Source organism: Cheilinus undulatus, linkage group 17, assembly GCF_018320785.1.
Source record: "Cheilinus undulatus linkage group 17, ASM1832078v1, whole genome shotgun sequence".
Lineage (NCBI taxonomy): Eukaryota > Metazoa > Chordata > Actinopteri > Labriformes > Labridae > Cheilinus > Cheilinus undulatus.
The window spans coordinates 43,275,529-43,300,219 of NC_054881.1; the positions used below are offsets into that span (position 1 = coordinate 43,275,529).

At 43.6% G+C, this 24,691-nt stretch overlaps 1 protein-coding gene across 2 annotated transcripts in view; it reads right to left on the minus strand.

The window, feature by feature from the left end:
- Positions 1 to 2,458: 2,458 nt before the first annotated feature.
- ror2 (receptor tyrosine kinase-like orphan receptor 2) overlaps positions 2,459 to 24,691 on the minus strand; it is an 80,878-nt gene continuing 58,645 nt past the window's right edge. For both annotated transcript variants that reach the window (XM_041811389.1, XM_041811388.1), the window contains exons 5-9: positions 14,350 to 14,471; positions 13,944 to 14,258; positions 12,236 to 12,490; positions 6,943 to 7,148; positions 2,459 to 6,509 (exon numbers count right to left, since the gene is read on the minus strand). In XM_041811389.1, the coding sequence (XP_041667323.1) occupies positions 5,052 to 6,509; positions 6,943 to 7,148; positions 12,236 to 12,490; positions 13,944 to 14,258; positions 14,350 to 14,471 (2,356 nt within the window). In that variant the 3' untranslated portion in view covers positions 2,459 to 5,051. The remainder of the gene's footprint in view (positions 6,510 to 6,942; positions 7,149 to 12,235; positions 12,491 to 13,943; positions 14,259 to 14,349; positions 14,472 to 24,691) is intronic.

The following is a 24,691-nucleotide window of genomic DNA, read 5'->3' on the forward strand; positions in this document are numbered from 1 at the left end:
ATCATTTGTGTTAAAGAGCTTCTACATATTGGTGTATTAACCATTGCAGAAACATCAAAAATGATTTTGGTAATTACCAATGCTGTTAATTTAGGGCAGCTGTGGCAGAAACCTTACTTTGGGTGGTGGTCTAATACATTTGTTAAGCACTATATATATATATATATATATATATATATATATATATATATATATATATATATATATATATTTATATATATCACAAAAATGTTTGAATGATAATGCCGTTTCATTATCATTCAAACATTTCTTGGAATGCATAATTATAGAAATACAAAGAAATAAATGTATAATCATTTGAATTGTTTAAAGTTAAAATATACATATATTACAAGACAGAAACATTTTGTGAAATGCAAATAAAAATAAAAAGAAGATGGGATGCAAAACAGAAATAGTTGATTGCAAATATTGTTTGACAAAGTAAATGTTTGGTCAGGAATCTCAGAAGCAGCTAAAAAATGCTAAAACATTTAACTGCTTTTGGAATAAGTGATATATATTTTTTAATTTCACTGAATATTTTTGTGTCTCACTGATTTTTTTTTTAAATCTGTAAAATACCAAAAACATATATTTCAGTGGAAACATTTGCACTGGGGGAATTCCTTAACTTTTAAAGTTTAATAAATGTTACTGCAGTGACTTTCAGAGCCACTGCAAATGTATTTGGCAGAAACTGTTGATTTTGGCAGCTATTTTTCATTTTAGTTTTAGTCTTTAAATGAAATGCAAAGATTTGCTGAAACACAGCAGAGCGTGTAGTTTTAATTTAAACGTGTTCTCAGTAGTGGCGCTGACCAGCAGAGGTCGCTGTTGTATAAGGTGTGTTTATGTGAGTCTGCCTGAGGAGCAGAGTTAAGATGGCTGCTGCTGGCTCTGAGTTCTCTGTTTGGATGGCAGGAATGTTTTTATTTAAAAAGCTAACTGTCTTATTATCTCTACTCTGACACATCTCAGAGTTATGTTCAGAACAATGACAGATTAAGTTTTATTACATAAAACCAGATTACATTAAATGGCCTAGTTTACTTCCATTTTAAAGTGCTCTACATCTCAGAAACACATTTTTAAATCTATAAAGAATTCAGTGAAGAATTAGAGCTTTTTATTAGTTTTAATTTCAGTTATTGACGGCCCATTTTAATCTTTTATTTTCTTAATCGTGCTTTAAATAAAATAACAAACACAAGGCAAAGTTCTGCTTCAGCCCACACGACAGGTGGTTATAATTCTGATTAAAGTGGGCGAATGTCACAGCAGCTTTCTTTGGGACCCAGAACCTTCTATGTGCAGCGGATGATGGGACCACAGTCTTGAGGACGTGGAGAAGTTTGCTTGTTGAGAACTCAAACCTCTGACATGTCAAACTGGCTAACCTTTTAAAGAAAATTTAAACTGAAGTTTATGATTCTGGGGCGCAGGTGACTTAGTGGTCAAAGGCACGCCCCATGTAGGAGGACCGTTTGAATCTGGCCTGTGGCTCTTTACTGCATGTCTCTCCCCCACTCTCGTCCCTGTTTCCGACTCTATCCACTGTCCTCATCTATCAAATAAAGGCACAGAAATGCCCAAACATAAATCTTTAAAAAAAAAAAGAATAATTTTATGATTCTAAAACGGTTTTCACCTCCATGCATGTGCACATAGACATGAATGTCAACATTTATAATGAATTGATCCAAATAAATTGATTTCTTATTTTCATCCAGCATATCTCCATCCTCTGGGCAAAGGCGTGTGAATTAAAGACACTTCATAACTAAAGTAATACTCACACAGGACTGGGATTACCTGTGGACCTCTGTGTGCTGGAATATGGTCGGTGATTTATCCTGGAACTTAAACCACAAATTACAGACTTGGTTGATTCTTAAGAGATTAAAAACACTGACATCTGTGTGATTTTTACAAACATACTAATCCTGTGGGAATAGGAAAAATGACAGATTTACACCCTGTCCCATCAGATGTCTGCATGTCGAGGTGACGTCATGACTCTCATTTTTAAACTTCAGTTTGAAAAGTCTGACTTCTCTAGTTTTACTGCTTTTATCTAGAAAATGAACCTAAAAAAGTTTGACAGCACTGATAAAGACCAGGAAACAGCAGAACATGCACATGTGCATCCAAACACACATAAACATGATATAGTTTTATATCATTTTATATACTTTTACTTTTTGAATAATCCTTGAAATCATTTTGCTTTTGCAGCATCATGTCAGGATTTTGTGCAGTTTTTACATGAACACCTGACTCACTTACTTCTCGTTCTGATGTCAAGGCAAATATAAACCCACCATGTTTCAGAGACTCCAGAGGAAAGTCTGAGTACAGAATCGCTGTATTTTCTGTTGGTCCAGTTATGCATTTCTATGTGAGTCCTACTTTATGTGTACTTTATTTTCAACGGCCAATGAAATGCAGTGACAAAGAGGAATCAGGTCAGAGAACATCCTTTCCTTCTCTTCTCCCCGTTTTATTCATATGACTCTATGAGAACATTACATGGTGAGCAAACATCTGCTTAAACAGAAGACACATGGTGGAGAACAGAATTAAAACCAGTTATAAACAAGGAAGACATTTAAACCAAAGTACATAAATTACAAATCTACATCCTGGTTATCAAAAGTCATGTGACCGTCATCAACATCAGAAAGAAAAACCTCAGGGGGTTCGACTGTTAGCAGAAGAAACCACAGAGCTTTGGACTCAAAAATCCACCACAGATACGCCGTTATTCTGTGGGTGTGGCTTTACAAACCAGAGGATAATACCCTCGACAACTACTGAAAACGGTCACTGAGAGTTCCACCAAAACCCTCATCCAACATCATCAGGACTTGGGTTCTGCTCAGGGTTCTGGTAGCATCGTCTCTAGCACACAGTCAACCGTCTCAGTTTTAAGACTGGACAGGAAGTTCTCTTCAGGAAGTTCTCGTTTACACCGCTCATTAACATCCAAGCGGCAATCCTTAATGTTTTATGTGGACGCACCTAAATGCATATCAGGAACGGTTTGATGTCTGTCAGCTGGGCTGCAGAGGGATCTGGTCTGGGAGGTCTTCATCTGGACTGGATTGGCTGTGTAGATGTACTGACATACATTAAAGAGCCGTCAGCTGACGTGATCTGCTGTAATCTGCTAGTAAACAAAAGCACGCCGTTATTTATGCCCGCCCAGCCTCGCTCAGAGTGATGGGATCTTTTTAGAGATCTGGATTACTTGTCTCAGTTCAGTAATAAAGGCCGGTCTGTCAGCTCCCAAATGGCTCTTCATTTGGTACCATTTTCCTTTTTTTTAGTCTTTGAATCAACAATAAAAATAAAAAGGAAGCTGTCTCTCAAATTTGAGCGGACTCCTGTCACTCACAGAAGGAGTCAGCTCTTTGAATCGGCTCATCCATGAACGAAACATCACCACTCCCTCGTAACTTGTCTTGTGAATTGTCCTCTCAGTCTAAACAGTACATTCACATGTGCTTTATTTAGGACAGAATGAGGAAGAAAAGCTGTTAAAGAGGCACTGCTAGCAATTAGCTTGTGGCTAATTCATCCCCATTCATTCTTATCACCAGCAGCTTCACTGCACACTGCATGCAGGGATACCAAGCTATGCTAAGAGCCTAGCAGTACCTCTATAGCTTTCTTTCTCATACTTTAAAGGATGTTGTGATATACTATTTAGTGAATAAACCTCTGATTGGACTCAAATGACAAATTGACACAAGAGGACTGGTGACCAGTCAAGCTGGGCTGACATAGACAGACTGTGATAAGCCTGAGAGCTGCAGAAAGGATGTACGGGCTGGTGTTGGCAAGAGAGGCAGGAAATGCAATGCTGATATCAGGCCATCACTGAACATTGTTGATGCAAAGTGTAAATGCAGCTACAAATGTGCAGCCAGCATGCTATCCTGTTATTCAGCATGCATGTTGATGTAAAATGTAAAAAGTCTCAGCGACACGGGGTTTCAGAGGTACACACTGCAGAAACATTTAACAATCAAATGCACTCATTATCTAGAAACTTGTCCAAAAATTTTCAGTCACTACTTTGCACATTTGCACTCTTACTGAAGTATTTCTGCACAGTCTAAAAGGGTGCACTCACACCAGGCCATCCGTACTGCACACCTGACCACCAAAGCCCACGTTTGACCAATGTGAGTGCTCCATCCTGTGCTCCAGCATGAAACACTTCCTTGGCCATGACACAGGCGGAACAGGTGGGCTTCGGCACGGTAAAACTGCTTGTGCACAAGCACAGGTGGAACAGCATGGACGTGAAGCATAAACAAAATGACCACTCCTCTAGACAATCATCTCTGTCTAAGGTGGAGAGGAAGAAGGTCATACTGGGCCAGAAAGACTCAAAGGGAACCACAAAGTCAGTGACATGATTTCTGCCAGTTTCTCCAATGAGCAGACTGTGAGAGCATGCTTCTTGCAAGTTGTAAATGTAGATCAGCAGGAGATTCTGGACTTCAGCACTAGTATGGGGCGACTGGCTCTGGTGTGAGTGCACCCAAAACTAATGATTCGCTGCTTCATCAGTCTGTGGATCATCATTGCCACTCCGGTTCAGGCTCAAGCTGCAAACCTAGCAGGACAGAAACCTGAGCTCTGGGTTCATCTAGCTCAAATGGTGGATGTTAGGGACGTGAATCCTAAAAACTTAAGGACTTTGAAGCTGCAGCTTTTTGTGCCGTGAGATCAGAGGAGGAACAACTCCATCAAGACCAGGAAACCTCAAGTGTTTGTGTTGCACAGCAACGTCAAGAACAGAGAAGTCCAAACTGACACCAAAGATGCATCTGCACAGGATTGCATGATCTGTTTTGCTTATTGATTGGCACCGGAGTTTGAGAGGTACAAGAGTGAGACATTTGACATTCAAATGGGTCAGTACTAAATAAGAAACTTGTACAAAAACATTCAGTCACTGCTCTGTGCTGTGCTCACTTCACTTGACGCGTCTTGCACAGCTCACATTAGTTCATACAGTCCTTCAGGCGGCCTGCTTATGTGTCTGATAGGTGAATGACCAGCTCATCAGTCTGTGGAGGATCATTGTCACCTAGCAGCTCTGTCTCAGGCACTGATGAGTCCTTGTGTTGGTCTAACTCTTCCGGGGACGTCCTGTCAGCCATGTCATCCTCATTGGCCTTGGAGTCCTCGTTTAGCAGAGCTGCTCGCTCTGTGGCCGAGGTATTGGAAGGAGCAGTGGTGACGTACCCCGTAGATGTGGATCCACTGCCGCTGTGGTGTGAGCCGGCTTTGGGGACCATCTGTGGCGCGTGGTGCATCTGCTGCTGGGGCATGGGCATGGGGATTTGCATGGGGTAAAAGTTCTGCAGGTAGGGGTAGGCTGGCATGGGGTGGTATCCGTTGACGGGGATGTACAGCTGTGGAGGCACCATTGAGCGATGCATTTGGCCCTTCATGGGCATGAACTGGGGCTGATGGAACGGCGAGGTCTTCTTCGGACTCGTGTAGCGCGATGCATTGGCTGTGCTCATGCTGATGTTGCTTACCGGGCTGGTGCTGAGGGAGCTGGTCTGGGTGGTGTTGCTGGTGCCAGACGTCTGAGCGGAGCTGTTGTAGTTGGACAGACTCTCCCAGGAGCGCAGACGGGTGTGGATGTCCTTGAATCGAGGCCTTCTTGCTGGGAACTCGCTCCAACACTCCAGCATGAGGGTGTAGATCCAGCCAGGGCAGTCATCCGGAGACGGGAGCAGCTGGTGGCTCTGCACCATCTCGATCACGTCCTGGTTGGAGTATCCGCAGTACGGCTGCAGACCGTAGCTGAAAGTCTCCCACAGGAGGACGCCATAAGACCAGATGTCGGAGTCGGTGGAGAACTTGCCGTACATGATAGCTTCTGGGGACATCCAGCGGATGGGGAAGGGGCTTGTCCCCATGAGATTGTAGTAGTCGGCAGAGTAGACTTCCCTGAACAGTCCCAGATCCAGGATCTTGACGCTGAGTTTGTCAAAGACCAGAATATTTCTAGCGGCGAGATCTTTATGGACCACCTGCTGGCTGGAGAGGTACTCCATCCCTGCAGCGATCTGAGTGATGACATGGAGGAAGTCAGCCTGCTCCAGCGTGGATTTCACCGTCTTGTCATCATCCGAGCTGCCGACGTCTGAATTTGGCGAGCGCATCACCAGGTACTCGTGCAGATCCCCGAGGCTGGAGTAGGAGAATATCATGCTCATTGGAAGATCTTTGGTGACCACGCCCAGCAGGCAGACGATATTCTGGTGCTGCAGGTGGAAGCGGACCATGGCTTCGTGTCTGAATTCCTCGCAGAGCGTGGAGTCAACTTTGTCCTTTAACGTCTTGATGGTGACCACCTGGCCCTGCTCTCCAGGTGCGGTGCCGTACAGGTGGCCCTTGTAAACCTTGCCAAACCGGTCCTCGCCCAGCTCCTCCATAAACCTCACAGCAGACATGTTAATCTCCCGCAGCTTGGCCTGCAGGAACAAAGCAGTAAATACAGAGACGTGTCATCAAAGTGTACAGCCGACAGTAAAAGCCCCATGTTAAACTTTAGCACAGGAATGAAACACTTCTTAAATCTGCTCCATGGAGGTCACTTTCTCTTTATTCTCAGGTGTTCAAACTTTAACCAGAACTACATTAAATAAACACAAAGCATCTGTAGCTAGTGGACTTTGAGTTCATCATAATACCATGGAAGGACAGATGGTAACCAGCTGATGGCTAAATCTGGTACAGTGCATGTTTCTATGTTGATAAATCTGGTCTCTGACAAACAAACTATAACAGAAGAAGTGTCAACTCAACTTAGATGTGTTTACTGCTGCAGAAGGAGAGAGTGTGAGGGCTAAATCAGGAGGATCATCCATGCATCTGAGCATCAAAAGGCGGCAACATCATGATTACCTGGTGTTTCTGCTGACTCAGCAAAGACAGCTCCATGTCCTGATTGGCTGAGCCGCTCATCTGGCAGCGAGGCGGTGAATCCATCGACTCCTTTTGTTTGTTACGACACATGCAAACCAGGAAGAAGAGGCAGGCGATGACCAACGGGATCGCAATCGCCGGAATCAGAATGAACAGGATCTCCTTCCTGGGGTTGTCTGGAGGCTCTGGAGAGAGGAAGGTGGAAGACAAAGACGTGAATTAAAATGTGAATATTGTTGGGGTGCAGATGGCCAGGCTGGGGGGCTGTGCCTGTGGGTGGCCCAGGTCTGAGTCTGGCTTGTGGGTCCTTTTCTACACGTCATTCTGTACCGTCTCGTCTTAAACTCTTTGCACTGTCCTATCCCTGTAAATGAGGATATAAAACGGCAAAAAATGAACCATTACTTACAAAATTGACAGAATAGGAGAAACTGAAATGTATTTTAGGGGAAGGCAGCGTTATATTTGAAAGAACAGGTGGAGCCTGAGGAGGTTAAGGGTCAGATCAGAATCAGGTTTGATGCCAAGTACAAAAAGTTGTGCAGGTTTTGTGAATAGCATACAGTGCACAGTATAAACAGTACTAGAGATAAAGCCTAGTGTGTGGTAATGTAAACATGCATCGTTCTGTCTGCTGGTTCTGGGTTCAGTGAGTCTGTAGGGAGAGGGCCGGAGTACTGCTCATGATGCTGACAGCAGAGGGAGAGAGACTGCTCTTGTGGTTGGAGGTTCTGGTCCTGATGGACCTCAGCCTCAAAAAGTCCGGGTTGAGAGGGGTTGGCAATGCCAGCTAGCACAGCTAACTTAGCGGGGCTATCACACCAACAGAATTTAACTCACTGTGCTGTACATGTGTGTGCATATTCCTGTGGATTTGTTTGACTTTCTTGTTGATTTAGGAAATCCATTTATGCTTATGAATATGAGGTGTGTGGTATTTGCTAAAAACCACGGATAAAAACATACAAGAACAAACAAAACCATCCTGAAGAGTGAAAAGGCGACCAGATAAACGGATAAAACATCATCATGCCCCAGCATCTGCCACCAATATGGCGACTAAATCAAAATCAGAGTTCAGTTCTCTCTATCCTGATAAAATCTGCAGGATGACGGAGGTGAAGGCCGGACAGGCTGGTGGCTGTCACTGCTCTGTATTTCCTGCAGACTGGAGTGTCAACAAGCATGCTGTCTTCTTTTCCTAAAAACTCCCACACTGGCCAGGAAATATTTAGGGTGTAGATTAAGTTCCTCGCTTTCATCTGCCATCTCCTCTGACATGATTTGTGCCGCGGTCACAGCCACACTGTGGCCTTCATTTCTCCTGCTGCTTCATTTTCCCGTTTTATGGCAGCTGGAGATGAGTACAGGGAACCACGGCTACTAAAAACCATCCAGCCACATGGTTTTACTGTAGGCTTATTCTAAGGACAATACATGTCCTTCTCTTACAGCCTGTCGTTGTCAGAGTCAGCTATAATGTTGACATGGAGGGGTGTTACACCAACAGAAGATGAAATAATCATTGGTATTGTGGGCCCTCACAGTAGTTTTTGCCCTTTACAGTGATGGTATCATATTGGGGTATAATGACATTAAAGAGATAACAAATTTAAATGCATATTCGGGTCAAACCCTCCCTCTCCCTCTTGTAATGCCAGGCTGAACTCATGTCTGACCTCTAGTTTCCACAAACAACGGCTGATCCGTGGTCCCCCGAATGGTACGGCGGAGCAAATCGTTCCCTCTCTAGTCGGTCAGAGCAGTTCCACTACCCGTGCTCCAGCCCGGCACTAGCACGACCCTGAGGCGCCGCTCTGCTCTGCTTAGTTGGAAACACGCTCTATTTTCATTGCTGCGTCGATCCACACAGAGCAGATCAAGCCAAACAGCCAGAAAGACATGCAAACTTCAAAATACAACCCAGTGCACGGACTCCTGATAGTAAATCATCATAATGTCTCATCCTGCAGCACGAGCACCAGGTCACTGAGCTAGTAACTGTTCGGGAAGAATGAACTTTTGAGGTATAAAGCCACAGATTTTTAACTTCCTATTGTACTCACCCATGCAGAAGCAATAAACTCATGGAATCATGTCGAAATGAACGCCAGACCAACCCAAGAAAGGCAAACTAGCCTACCATTGACATACTAGACCTGCATGAACCTGCAGTTCCACCCTGATCTCTGCCCTCTTATCCCAGGCTGATGCAGCGCTCTAGACACGCTTCAGTGTCCAGGCCGCCCCCCTCGGTCTGAGCAAAACTGTGGTGCTGCAGAGCGCTGCAGAGCTGTTATATGCGGATGTCGTAGCTTAGCAGATTACAGATAAATGATTGAAGTCTCCTGTGGTTTTAAGTTTCATTTCTCTCCTGCTGAGGCCTGTCAAGCCACTACTAACACCATATTTCCTGATGTGGGCCTTCACAATAAATGCACGTAAAAGAAAAATGACTGTGGAGTTTTATTGTGAAGAACATGTCAGAAAGAGCATGCTTACCATTATCTAGCTTTAGCAGAGGTATCAGCTACAGCTACAGAGTTTACAAAGAGTTTCTATGAATCCTAAAGGACTAAAAAATAGACCGTCTTCTTAGAACACCTTTAAACCGCCGCTGTCGTGGCTCTGTTAATCCCAGGTAGATCCTGCTCTTAGTCCTTCCCTTATTTCTGGTCTTTGACTTTAAGTTGGACCAGCGTTTAATAAATGTATCCCATGCTGCACTGAAGAAGACTTAAAAACTCTGGACAGTGTTAACTGAGTGAATAAATCACCAGACGGATTCTGCTTCATTTAGAGGCCCTTCTCCATCGTCTAAACTTTCAAACCCAGCAGCAGCAGCGTCCGTGTCTTTTAAAGAATCTCTGGTTTGGAGAGCTCGATGACCACAGGCGTTTGACCCAGAAGGAAACAGAACAGTCTACTTTGCACGGCAGCAAACCCAACAGAGGGGTCAGGGCCAAGCCGTAGGGCCAAGAGGGGGATCCTGGACGGGGGCCTAAGTACTTTGGCAGCGTGGAGCAGGGCCTTGAAGGATATCAGCAGCACCTTCTTTAGCGAGCTGACGATGAGAGAGCGCCATTTGTGAGCCAACAGAGAGGAAGGAGAGTTTTGAGATTCCAGAGGTCGCGTCTCCGTCGACCTCCAAAATGTCCCCCAAGTGTCTGCTGAAAACTCTGTCTGCAGTTTGATTGGACTCCAAGGTCCGCCCGGCAGAAAAACCGTTTGATGCCGTCAACAACGGGGACGGGTCGAGGCTGCGGAGGCGGCCAACGAATTCTGCTGCACTTCAAAAAGCTCCAGGACAAATAAGCGTCTGCAGAATAACAGCGTGGAGATCACAGCCTTCCTTCTGAGTGCTGAGAGATTAATCACAGAGAAGATCTGCACAACAGACCGCCGACAGCTTCTACAGCCTCCTCTAGGGCTGTCACTGAGTCAACTTTGATATTCCACCACTGAAAACAAACCTTCCAGAAGCCATGGCAGTACGAATAGAAGTTTAAGGCACCAAATATTTAGTATTATCTTGTTTCAAACAATCAAAGCTACTGCAGACTCATTCCAACAGCAGCCAAAGAGTTAATATCTGTCTACACCACCCATTCAGAGAGAGATTCCTTTGGTCTGTTTACTGGGATTTACATTATTAATACCATTATTATCATCAGATGTTTATCTGATGTTTACTGGTTGTGATTTATTGATGGTAGTGCATGAGGAGCTGGCTTCCTGGCTAACAGTTTCCTCATTTTTGAGCTACACAATGTCAAAACTATTATTGGGTTCTAATGTTGAAATTATTAACTTCTGGCTGCTGGTTAACCCCTTTTAAACCACTTTTTCTACTCATTTTTGACAGTTTACATACATTTTGAACAATTTTCACCAATATCGGCCTCTTTTTACCCATTTTTGACACTTCAGACCACTTTTTAATGTCATATTTAGCATCTTCTCAGTGCTTTTTTCCCACCCATTCATGCCACTATCAGCCTATCCTTCCTTCCTTTAAAAACCCATTTCACTACATTATCCGCCCATGTTTGCCTATTTTTTAATCCCATTTCCCCACCTACACCACTTTCTGCCACTTTAATTCTGTTTATGCCACTTTTAAACCATTTCCACCCATTTTTCTCCCATTTTTGTCCATTTTAAACACTCTCTTTGCCCATTTTTGCCACTACTCATACATTTTATACAATTTCAACCCATTCTCTGCCACCTTTTTTCATCCATTTTGCCAGATTTTACCAATTTTTCCTACTTTTAAAATACCATTTCACCACCTTATTTACCCATTTTTACCACTTCTGACCCCATTATTCCTGCCAGTTTTGGCCACTTTAAACTTATTTGTGCCACATTTGACCTGTTTATTTGCCTCTGTTAAAGCATTTTTGTCACTTTAAACAATTATCTGCTGTTTCTAGCAGATTTATGCTTCTTATAAATCCCATTTACCACTTTTGCTCATATTTGCCATTTTTAACCCATGTTAGTTGTGTTTTAAGAAGAGGGGTTAACATTTGTCAGAAGGCTGTACCACCTCATGAATAAATAAGAAATTAAAATAAGGTTATCCCTGCCTAACTTTTCAATAGACCATGATTTTGCAGACCTGCAAGGGCCCCCATCTGGCCGCGCCCCACAAAGCGCCCCCCTTATGTACGGCCCTGATTGATAGCATGCTTTATACCTTCATTTGTTCCTGATATATCTGAGTACTTTGGTCCTCTACTGTGAGCTGTTGAGACTAAATTTCTTCCAGTGAAGGATCAATAAAAGTTTATTCCATGTAAATAAAATGTTAAAACTAGTCGACATTGTCCCTTTGTTTGTGGTCTCCCACATTTTTACCATCCGTTCAGATTTGAAATCATCTACTGAATAGCCGGCCTGAGTCTCATCACCATCGTGTCTACAGTTGCTCGCATTCATCCTGTGACAAAGATGAATAAATCTGCTGAACCGATCTAGCCTCTGTTGTTCTCAGCAGTAATTTTTTAACTCTACATGACATCTACATACAACCAGCAGTAACATTAAACTGCAGCTTCATATATGATAACAAAAGGCCGTCATATATCTCCACCTCCCATGGTGGTGTGTTTCTCACGGTGGTAAGGAGATACTTTAGGTCACTGACTGAGAGGAGAGGAGCTGTAAAGGTGCTGCTGCTATCATGAGGTCTATCAGAGGTTAAAATAAATCAGCTGTCAGGATGTTCTTTATCTGAGCATGTACACACTGATAGGATACTCACTGCAGGGCTGGATGTCACACAGGTCCACTCTGACATGAGGGTCCAGCGTGAAGCACCATGGCGCCTCCATCTGACCTCCAGGGTTACGACAGAAGTTGTGACTCCCCCACAGCTCGGGGTGTTCCTTGGTCATGTGGTGGCTGTGGGGGTACTGAGCGCTCCACGGCTGGCAGTGATGGCCTGATTTAGTGACACTGACCGTTCCTCTGTAGTCGGCCCCGCTCCCATTATAACAGCTGTGGTCGGACGGCGAGTCTGTGGAGGGACAGGGAGACTCAGAGGGGACGTTTGCACAAAAGGCATGTCAACCTTCACTTCAGTCAGACATATTTAACCATTTTAGTGCAAAATGGATCAACAGTTTTACTTGGTGGAGAAGGCTCTGCTCTAAAGTGCTCCCCAGGTTAGCCAAGCAGCTTTAACTTTCAGAGAAAGCATGGCTAGAAACCCCCGTATGTATGGATAGATACATTTATGACAATATTTATAGAATACAGGGAAATTAGTGAAAACGCAATCAATCCGTCTGAATATGAGGTTGCAACAAGCTTTAGTCTATAAAGGAGGAGGCTGGGGTGGAGGACGTGAAGCTTTAGTCTATAAAGGAGGAGGCTGGGGTGGAGGACGTGTAGCTTGATGCTATAAAGGAGGAGGCTGTGGTGGAGGAGGTGAAGCTTTAGTCTATAAAGGAGGAGGCTGGGGTGGAGGAGGTGAAGCTTTAGTCTATAAAGGAGGAGGCTGGGGTGGAGGAGGTGAAGCTTTAGTCTACAAAGGAGGAGGCTGGGGTGGAGGACGTGAAGCTTTAGTCTATAAAGGAGGAGGCTGGGGTGGAGGAGGTGAAGCTTTAGTCTATAAAGGAGGAGGCTGGGGTGGAGGAGGTGAAGCTTTAGTCTATAAAGGAGGAAGCTGGGGTGGAGGAGGTGAGGTTTTATTCTATAAAGGAGGAGGCTGGGGTGGAGGAGGTGAAGCTTTAGTCTATAAAGGAGGAGGCTGGGGTGGAGGAGGTGAAGCTTTAGTCTACAAAGGAGGAGGCTGGGGTGGAGGAGGTGGAGCTTTAGTCGATAAAGGAGGAGGCTGGGGTGGAGGAGGTGAAGCTTTAGTCTATAAAGGAGGAGGCTGGGGTGGAGGAGGTGAAGCTTTAGTCTACAAAGGAGGAGGCTGGGGTGGAGGAGGTGGAGCTTAGTCTATAAAGGAGGAGGCTGGGGTGGAGGAGGTGGAGCTTTAGTCTATAAAGGAGGAGGCTGGGGTGGAGGAGGTGAAGCTTTAGTCTATAAAGGAGGAGGCTGGGGTGGAGGAGGTGAAGCTTTAGTCTATAAAGGAGGAGGCTGGGGTGGAGGACGTGAAGCTTTGCCAGCAGCAGCAGCGTGGTGCTTCAGCATTAAGACAAGCAGGGTTTAGTGACAAGTACATCATATCTAAATATGTAACTGTGTTGAGAGGAAGAGCTGTGATTGGCTTATGGAGGCAATAATTGGCTTCATTTATATGACAGATTTCAAACATTTAAAAAAATGAATGTGTCCTGGTACAGGGTGTGTTTCTTCTCCTCCATGGCTACAGGTAGTTTCTATCCATCTGTTAGGACTGCGATGAACACTGGGAGGCATCATCTGCACATTTACAGCTCTTCAGGCACCAGCCACATTAAAATGAAGCATTAAAGCCCAAACTTTACCATGGCAATGTTAAACCTCAGTATCAAACCTACATGGGCCAAGTTTCTCCTGCGGGACTCCGATCCTCATGCAGGACATGGCCTCGCTGGTCCCTGGTCGCGGCAGCAGGTTGCAGTTAGGCAGCTCCAGCTGCATGAGGATCATGGGGTTGGACCGGGCGATGGTGTACTCGGCGTGGCACAGGTCATTCTCCAGGGCCTCGCACTCGTCCCTGCAGAGCTGACGCTTACGGGGGCTCCTGGAGCCTTCGTCACATAGAGGGAAGACGTAGTAGCAGAAGGACGGGATGGCGAAGCGGGAGCACTGATCGGACAGGTGGGTGGAGGTGCCGATCATGGTCAAGGCAGCTGACAGGGAAACAGGTGGGCATGAATTCATATTAAATATTCTTGGTATTGATTTAAGCTGTGAGTAAAGATCTGGGGTTATAGGTCTCACCCGTGATGCGGTTCTCACTCTCGCCCTGCATCTGCAGCGACTCCACGTAGATGCTCTGGTTCCCGAGGAAGCGAGCGCAGGCGATGCCTCTGTATGGCTGACAGAAGCCTTTGTCCCGGGAGCTGTGGAAGACAGGAATCTCTCTTAGGTACAGATAAAACCTCATCCTGACATCACTTCTCTGTAAGACGACTCTTTACTGACTCTAGATCAGATCTGACACAGCTGTGCAACCATCACATCTTCTCTTATCCAATCACAGCCCTCCTCATCTGACCTGCAGCATCAACAGCACTTCATCCACTCAGTTTCATAGACTGTGTTCAGCTGGTTTGTGGTGCACAAATGTGGATAAATTAGCACAGAAAAAGAAGTTTGCAAAGTAGAACCCCACACTGGGAGAGCAGTAATGTGCTCTACAGGATGCTCTATGAGGTGAAATGAAAGCAGAGCTCTGCAGGGACCTCCATGATGCAAAGAGTAGCACAGAAGTGATTTAATATCTCAGCAGTGATGACGTGCAGATTTAGACAGAAAATACGCCGTTAGCAAGTGCTAACCATTCTTTTTCCATGAAATGAAAAAGATCCATCCCAGCAGTTCAATAAATTCTTTCAGACTTTTCCATAAACGCTGCTGTCATCCTGCTGCGGAGCATTCAGAGCCAGTAAAGACATTAACACGGACGCTAACGGGGAAGCAATATATCTAAGAGAGGAGCAGCTCCGACTGGAACCAGCAGGCCAGCCTGTTTGGATTCCTCCTCCATTGTTTAAAGCGGTCATGTCTGCAGCTCGTCAAATCTGTCCTCACACACAGACGAGGATTTTCAAACATTATGTAATGGAAAAGTCATTAGCAGACTGATTTCTGCCTTTCCTTCTCTGGGGTTAACCGTGAAAGCTGCTCTGATAACAGAACAGTGGAGAGGACCCTCCAACTAAAGCTCAGTCTCTTATCAGGGAGGGGAGGGGTGTGTGTGTGGGTGCGTGTGTGTGTGTGTGTGTGTGTTTGTGTGTATGTGTGTGTGTTTGTGCAGCGATAGAGAGAGAAGTCTGCACACTCTCCGTCTGCTTCCACTGTTTGTGTTTCCTTAATTCAGCCAAATATCTGCAGAAATCCGCTCAGAAGAATTAACTTCCCTTCTGTCTGACAGGCTGGACGAAGTGGGCCATGCATCCTGTCCTGTGGACTTATTTGAGCCAGAATCAAAAACCTGAGAACTAAACCCACTCATTTCAACACACTCCTCCTTTGCATGTTCATGTCATGTGGTAGGGTGTTCTGGTTCTTGTTGAATAGAGAGGTAGGGTAAATGGTCCTTCAGAGATTTTCCAGAAGCACATAACGAACCAAATATAATGGGAAATCTCCCAGAATGCCTTGTGAATCATTGCCAAGATTTGAAAATTATAACAACAATCTAAAATCATGATTCAATGATGTTTCAGTGCATGATGGAGCAATGTGTGCAATCATCGTCCTGTTTGCATAAAAACTGCACACTTAGTAAAAATGTGCATTATTATAACAGACAATATTACAAATGTGATTTGTTATTGCAGTGCAATCCATAAATGGTGCCGTGAGTCTTATGAGGTTATCTATGAAAATGCAAAGAGTAATGATGGTTCTGAAGTAGGGCTGGGAAATTACTACTATTTTCAAATCACAGAAAGTGCAATATTTATTTAGCCATGTTTGCATAATGCTCTACACATCATGCAAACATTCATGTGGGATTTTTTTCTAGAATATTGGTAAAAATATATTTCTAATTATTATAAAAAATGATTTATTGGTTGTTTGTTAAGAAACACATTAGATGAGGAGCATAAAAATAGGGCTGAACGATTTGCAAAAATAATCAAACTGCAATTTTTTTCCCCAAGATATTGAGATTTAATATGTGATTATTCTTTGGTTAATCTTAGAAAGAATCATAGAAGCATGAATCTGAATATGGGGATGAAACAAGCTTCTGTCTATAAAGGAGGAGGCTGGGGTGGAGGAGGTGAAACTTTAGTCTATAAAGGAGGAGGCTGGGGTGGAGGAGGTGAAGCTTTAGTCTATAAAGGAGGAGGCTGGGGTGGAGGAGGGGAAGCTTTAGTCTATAAAGGAGGAGGCTGGGGTGGAGGAGGTGAAGCTTTAGTCTATAAAGGAGGAGGCTGGGGTGGAGGAGGGGAAGCTTTAGTCTATAAAGGAGGAGGCTGGGGTGGAGGAGGTGAAGCTTTAGTCTATAAAGGAGGAGGCTGGGGTGGAGGAGGGGAAGCTTTAGTCTATAAAGGAGGAGGCTGGGGTGGAGGAGGTGGAGCTTTAGTCTATAAAGGAGGAGGCTGGGGTGGAAGAGGGGAAGCTTTAGTCTATAAAGGAGGAGGCTGGGGTGGAGGAGGTGGAGCTTGATGCTATAAAGGAGGAGGCTGGGGTGGAGGAGGTGAAGCTTTAGTCTATAAAGGAGGAGGCTGGGGTGGAGGAGGGGAAGCTTTAGTCTATAAAGGAGGAGGCTGGGGTGGAGGAGGTGAAGATTTAGTCTATAAAGGAGGAGGCTGGGGTGGAGGAGGGGAAGCTTTAGTCTATAAAGGAGGAGGCTGGGGTGGAGGAGGGGAAGCTTTACTCTATAAAGGAGGAGGCTGGGGTGGAGGAGGTGAAGCTTTAGTCTATAAAGGAGGAGGCTGGGGTGGAGGAGGTGGAGCTTTAGCAGATACAGTGCTGATGCAGAGCCCGCCTGCTCTTATGACATGCTGCAGTATGGTACAAGGTCGCTGTGATGTTACAATATGCAAGGCTGCAGTTCAGGAGTCCAAGTGAATGTGCACCAAATGTGACCAAAAAACCCTCAAAGTATTCTTGAGGTATCATGCTCACATGAACAGTCTGGACAGATAGACGGACTTCCAACCCAGAAACACGAAGCCTCTGACCCTGGCATAAAATCCCTGCAGAAATATTCATGCTAGTTTGAATTACCAGGGGAATGTGGGTAATGGGTAATAAGGACACAGTTTTCATGCCAGATCCATGACTGCACCAAACACGGCAAAGACTGGAACAAACATTCATGTGACTGAACCATGCAGAACGTGAATGTTTATGTATGCGTGTGTTTTCACTTCCTCTCAAAATATTCATGCCGTAGCTTTGGTCTTTTATCATTTGTATTGTTTCCTTGCACCTTTAAGGTTTGCATTTTAATTTCACTACAAAATTCTATTCTATGGCTTATAAAAATTTCAGCAGCTTTAAGACAACGCTGTTCACAGTTTCTCGCCTCACATCCTCCAAACGAGAGAAGAGAATAAAGCTGTATGAAGAAGCATAAAGAGAAAAACAGGCTCCGCATTCATGCTGGAGCTGAACCTGGATCCTGATTTGCAGAGAAAGTTTATTGATTCTGAATCCACCGACAGTCTCACGTAGACGACAACAGCAGTCCATAAATGAGGCCGGGCTAACAGACACTCACACACACTCACACACACTCACAGAGGGGGATTGTAAAGTCTGATGACAGGCGGCAGAAAATGACTTCCTGCAGAGCCAAACCTTCCTGGGGCCCTCTGCAGAGCCTGACCCCGTTTACGGCCCCCAAATAAAACCAGGCATTGTACTGGCAGAAGTCCTGACTCCTACAAGAGGACCAGTTCAAAAACCAGAGAAAGGCTGGAGTCAACTTTCCCTGCAGATAACCATGCTGACTCCATACTAGCTTAGAAACTTAGCTAGGTTTTCAACGCCACGTGCACTAAACAACATGATATCTGGTATCTTAGTGCTGCAAATATGAAGGGGATAAAAGAATGTGTAAAGACTTTAAAAAGAGGCTTTTTCCACTGGCTGATGACCTCCGGCTCTGGAACGCTCTCTCTGCTTACTGAAAAATGTGCCGTCATTAAAAGCACAGGACTTTGTCATTCTGATCACTCTTCTCTTTGCAGAAACCCCGTCATCTGCAAACAACAGGGCAGACATCAGTAATGTTTCAGGCAAGTATCCTTTAAGACAGTGGTTACCAACCTGGGGGTCCAGGACCCCCTAGGGGTGGTGCCAAAGATCTTGGGGGGTGGCAGTCTGGTCTCTGTGACAGTTTTCCTGAGTTAATCTGTGTTGCTCTCTCCGTCGTTCCTTGCGTCTGTCGACCTGCAGCCTCTGGGTCGGTCTGTACAGGAAGTGGAGTCGGTTTAAACTCTCTGATCTGAGCGTGTTTTCTGACTCGCTCTCAGCTGGGGTCACGCCGGTGTCATGTTTGTGCTGGACTTAGTCTGCCAGTCTGACTCGAGTCTTAATCCACAAAACAAACAGGCTGAGCTCAGAGCTGACACACACCGACCCTCGGACGCTAAAGTCTGGCTGGAGTCAGCTCTGATGTTTAGGCTGCTCTGGATTATTCTGAGAAAACGGAGCGTCCCTTTAAGGTTTGATGATTTCAATCAGATTTATGGAGCAGTAATCTCATTGAGACGCTCGGTGTGGGAAGAAAAACTCAGCGAATAATCCTGAACATTTGCTCCATCTTTTGACTGGACTCTGCAGAAAACTTTTAAATCTAATTGCACACAAACGATTAAAAGAAGCTCTCCCTCTGATTTCTCCTCCCCAACTCTCGGTTCTGCGTGTTTCCCTTGGCTGCAGTCAGAGTTCCAAAGCAGCGATGAAGCTGATAAAGAGAGTGGTTAACCTGGAAACACGTTAGGAATGTTTCTGATTTCTGCTGACTCCTGCAGTATCATCTCAGAGGTTGTACTTCAGCTCAGCGGCCTTTAGAGATCTTTTATTAAAACAATGCAGGAGTTCAAGTTCATGCAACAGGATGCTAACGTGCAGAAATTAGATTTTTTCACTGCTAGTGAAGCGAGTGGTGTTTGAGCAGACGATGACATGAGTCTGCAGTCTGCATGGGCCTTAGTGTCCTGGTTTGACTAGATGTTTTTAGTCAGCATTACTCAACCCTGCCCAACCAAAGAGCCAAATTGTTGAAAAATACCTTTGCAAGAGCCACAATCTAAGTGGTGAAGCAAAAACAGCTTGAAGTAGGGAATAACAATAAGTTAAAGGTGGCAAAAATGGCCAAAAAGCAACAAAAATGGGTAAAAAGGGGTGAAATTGGGAGGAAAAGTAGAATAGGAGTCAGAGAGTAGCAAAAAATGGTTGAGAAGTGGCAAAAAATGAGTTTAAGGTGACATAAGATGGTCTAAATGTGGCAAAAAATAGGAAAACAAGTGGTATAAAGTGGCAAAAGGTAGCTGAAATGGGTTAAAAGTGATGAAAAGGGGCAAAAATGGGCAAAAACAAGTGTCATAAACGGGCAAAAAAGGGGAAAACAGTGGTACTTTATAGCAAAAGGTTGCTTAAATGGGTGAAAAATGGTGAAAAGGGCAAAAAAGGGATAAAAGTGGGGGACTAATATTTAAAATTACGACATAAAAGAGCCACAGGGTGAGTATCACTGTTTTAAGTATTTCATCGGTATTTGTGTGTGTAAATGCACACCTGATTTCAGAAACTGGGATTATCCTTCGGAGAAACCTGACTCTGCAGCCTGGAGGTCTCAACGTGAGACTGCAGCCTCAGCCAAGAGACATACGGCAAAGAAACATGCAGGCAGAGTCTGACTCCTAGAGCCACTCAGAATCTGAGTTCTGGAAGTTTCCCATCAGTCACAGCTGCACGTCTTCATCCATGCTCTCTAGTCCTGCATGCTGAGACTGTTGAAATAAATATTTGCTGTGGCTTTCTTCTCCTGCAGCTAAAAATGAGCCGGATATTTTACATCTGCACCGCCGTGTTGTCCTTTAATGGTGCTACGCCTGCATTAATTCCCCATTTTTCTCAGGTTTCTAAAGTGCTGCGAAGACCACAGGCCCCTGCATTAATAAGCTGCAGTAATCAGAAGGTGGGATACTAGCAGTGATCATGCTGACAGTGATATAGATAACCAGGTTTCTCTGTCTCACTCTGTCCCTGCTTCCTGTTCCTTGCAGAAATATTGCAAATGCCAGAAAAGCTGAGTGTGAGGAAAGCTCTCTAATGAAGAAAAGCTTTGTGGGTGTGGTGAAAGCTGAGGTCACAGTGATTGAAATAATGTTGTTTAAAGTCATTACATGAAGCGTTTGTGTGTTTGGCTGCAGACCAGAGCTCAGCATGGCCGTGTGACCTTTTCACCGCTCTGACACTTCACTGGAAAAACACAAGAGCAGCCAACGGGACGTCCCGTATCTGCACGGATGGAATGGAGCCATAACTCCATGTTAGGCCTAAAGCTAAATAATCATCATCTATTTATTCATTTAAATTCATCCAACCAGGGAAAGCTGGCTAGGATTAAGAGTCTCATTTATAAGAGAGTCCTGGACTAGAAAGATGCAACGAACAAAGACAGAAACATAAAAACAGAAGAGCTTCAATCACAGAACTACTAGATCCTGAGTCACAGAGCAGAGAGGCATCAGCCAAACATCTACAGCCTGATGCATCCTCCTCTGACATGTTTAATCCACCTTTAAAAGATTTAGAGAGACCAGATCACCAACACAGGAAGTCTCCTCCTGCAGGAGCAGCAGACCTGGACCTCCTTTTACAGAAGGGCTTATGGGACAGCGAGCAACAGTAGGTCATGTGACCGAGTCCCAGAAGGCTGGAGCTTCCAGAACTTTCACAGGGATCAAATCCCACAAAGGAAGCAGGTGAAGTAAAGCCTTATAAATACGGATATGAGGTGTGTTATAAACCTCAGTGCTCCCTGCTTTAGACCAGGGGTGACAAACTCAAGGCCCAGGAGCCAAATCTGGCCCCTGGAACAGTTACACACGGTCCACCAGATCATATCATACTTTTATTATTACTGACCCACTGTGGAGTCTGCAGACATCCTCCTGTCTAAAAATGTGAACTTTACAATGATGGTCTAAAATATTCTAGAGACATAAAATTAGAAAAAGTACAAAGTTAAATAAAAAGTCAGTAAATGTTTTCATCTCATATTCTTAATTTGAACCTCAGTGATGACACAAAGTCATGGTTTTGACTTTTTATTTCCTATGTGGACCTTTTGAATTCATAATTTTGACTTTTGATCTTATTTTTTTAACTTTTAGATCCTCAACTTTAATTTTTTAAGTAATATTTTGACCTTTCAAACTCATGATTATGATTGTCTCTCACATTTTGACCTTTTTAAGTCCTTATTTTGACTTTTATCTCATAATTCAACATTTTAGATCCTCAATTTAAAAATTTAAGTAATATTTTGACCTTTAAACTTTAAATGTTTTTCTCATGATTTGATATTTTAAACCAATTATATTGAATTTATCTGATATTTTGGCTCTTAAGAATAATGGTTTTAACTTTCTATCTCATATATTTGCCTTTTAAAAACATTATTTTGACTTTAAATGCCATGTTTTGACCTTTTGAGCGAATAAACTTGATCTTTTATCACATATTTTTAGCCTTTAAACTTATCATTTTCACATTTTTCAATCTCTTTATCATCAGTGCTAAGGTTTTTCCCCATAATTCATTGCAGGTGAACATGAGGTTGACAGTTAATGGTTAAATGTTGACCCTGTTCGGCCCTCAGGTTGGACCCTGATTCAGAATTCGGCCCCTGCTGTGATAGAGTTTGACACTCCTGCAGAGACAGATCACTGATGATGCATTTATGAAACATCACTATAATAGAGCAGATTTACTACAGTTTCACACTGAACCTTTAATAGAAGTGAGAGCAGGTATTTATAGTGGTATGAAAACAGGAAGGCAGTCATGAAACAACCCTGTTAAACTAAAGTATTAACTCTCCATGTTTAAAAACTCCAGTTTAAATAGAAAAGAGCAGCAGCAGCTGGTATCTCCTCCTGTGATTACACAGAGCTGTGATTTATGGCGGTCTGGCGCTCTGTTGTGGCGGCCATCCTCTGTGTCTGTGTGTGGTCGGTGTGAACGATGGCGGACAGAAAGATAAACTCACACCGTCCTCCTCAGATCAGACTTCATGTGACGAGGACCGGAGCAGAGGACGTTTTCATTTTAAAAAGCTGTCTATTTTATTAAAGGTCACATATTTGACCCTTTAAGACAAGTTCATATCGGTCTAAGAGGTCCTGAAACATGGCTGTGAAGTTTATTTCTGTAAAAACACTCCAGTATTGATTCCTGCGTGTCTAAAAACCCCTCTGTTTCAGCCCTGCTCAGAACCAGCTGTTTCTGTGGTAATGAGCTGTCTGACTCCGCCCCTGGCTCCGCCCCTCTCAGGAAATGGATGTAGCTCTCCTGATCCTCCTCCTAGCTGGCAGCTGAAAATCAGGAGAGGAGGGCGGAGGTTTCTTCCATGCCGGGAGGGCCAAACGAACCTGGGGGCGGGGCTAACTCCCCACATGACATCATTAGGGGAAAATCTGAGAACGCACACATTAAGCACACGTTTTCTGGAAGGTGGAGAAACAGAGAATCCTGTGGACAGGCCTGGGGCACATATTTATGTTAGAAAACCTGAAAAAGTGATTTTTGTGTGATAAATGACCTTTGATGCAGCCTAATTTATGAAACAGCTGGTTTAAAGTCATGTGATCCTGATGATGCATGAGAATCAGATGAGAACCAGCAGGCAGGAACCAGTACTGTGCTAAACGTCTACATACTGGTGGGTCTGGATCTAAAAGTAGGCCGTAGGTGTGATTCCTTGAAAAGCTGTCTTTGTGTTAAACGTTACGGGCAGGTGAATGTGGTCTGACCACGCCCCTGCAGACAGAAGTTTACCTGCTGCTGTTTCTCTGTGAGCGTTTAAATCGCTACTTTCAGGATCAAAAGCAGCTCTTTTTTCTCCCGGCTGGCTCGGCTCTTAACAGCTCAGAACTTTGGCATTTCAATCACACTTCCTGCTCCCATCTGGAGCTCTGCGCTGACGTTATCTGCAGATCTACGGTGCATAAACTCAGCACAGGCCTAAACAAACACCTCCAACATGTCCACTAACAACCACACAACATTCAGGAGTTTATTTCTGAACTTTAAATCATTCTGGAGGAGCGTTTCCTAAATAAACACGTCTGCAGAAGGCAGGTCCACGTCCTCACACGGGTCAGGATTAGAAAGGCTGTAAAGGTTTGATGAGAGGATCTGAGCAGCTCGAGCTCTTTACTGATGAAACCTGCAGCCTCCAGACACTCGCAATGTGACGGCATTACAGTCAGGCTTTCAATTCAACCTTTATTTACATTGCACAACAAGTACAATACACATATACATATATATTCCTACAACATAGTAAGAACTCTGAGGTCAGACTTTTTAAATCGAGTGTCTGGAATTTCAGTAGAACTTAAAGTAATTTTCCTACAATGTTGGGAGGACTTGCTTTGAATTTTTCAAAGATATATTTGTATATTTTAGAGAGTTTGATTTAAAGATTTTTTTGGGGGGGGCTTTGGATTTGTAAGATATTTTAATAGAAATTCAGGGAATTTATTTTTACATTTTGGGGGAATTTAAATGAAAAATCTGGGGAATATCCTAGAAATGTTAGGAACTTTTGTTGCTTTTCTAGGAGCTTTTGCTATCATTTTCCAAGCAATCTTTAGGAAACTATTTGCAAAGTTTTGGGGAATTTAACAGGAGGTTCTGAGGGAATGGTCTCTGAATCATCATGTAAATTTTGGGATTTTTTTTTGTTTTTTTTGTGGGACTTTTTTGTGGAAATTTGCCATAATTTTCTACAGAAATGTATTTGTAAATTGTAAGAAAATTCATAGAAATTTTTTCTAAAATTTATGAGAATTTTTTCAATTAAATTTTTTTTTTTTTTTTTTCAGAACATTACTGAAACCTTCTTCTTCTGTAAATTGTTTACTTTTTATAACTAAACAACTTTCACAGCAGTTTTTGGTGATGTGGACATTCCAGGGCACATGGGGGATTTATTTTTGTCTTGAAAATCTCTCATTATTTATTGTAAATATGGTTAAACTTGGCTTTACTAGAGAAATGACCCCATATGTCTCTTATGTCAATCTAAGTGGTGAAAAGTAGCAATTAAAATAAGTTAATGTGGTCAAAAAGCTGCAAAAATCAGAAAAAAGGTGGGAAAAGTGGCAAAAATGTGGTAAAAATTAGTGAAAGTGAATAAAATATGCAAAAATTTCAAAAAAAAAAGGTGGAAAATGGGAATTAAGTGGCATTTAACTGCAAAAGACAACTTAAATGGGTGAGAAGTGGCAAAAATAGGCAAAGGTTGGGTTGCAGGGTTGGGGGGTGCTGCAGGGTTGGGGATTGCAAAAAAAAAAAAAGAATAAAAGTGTTCAAAATGGGTAAAAAGTGACAAAAAGAAGTGGAAAAAATGGGATAG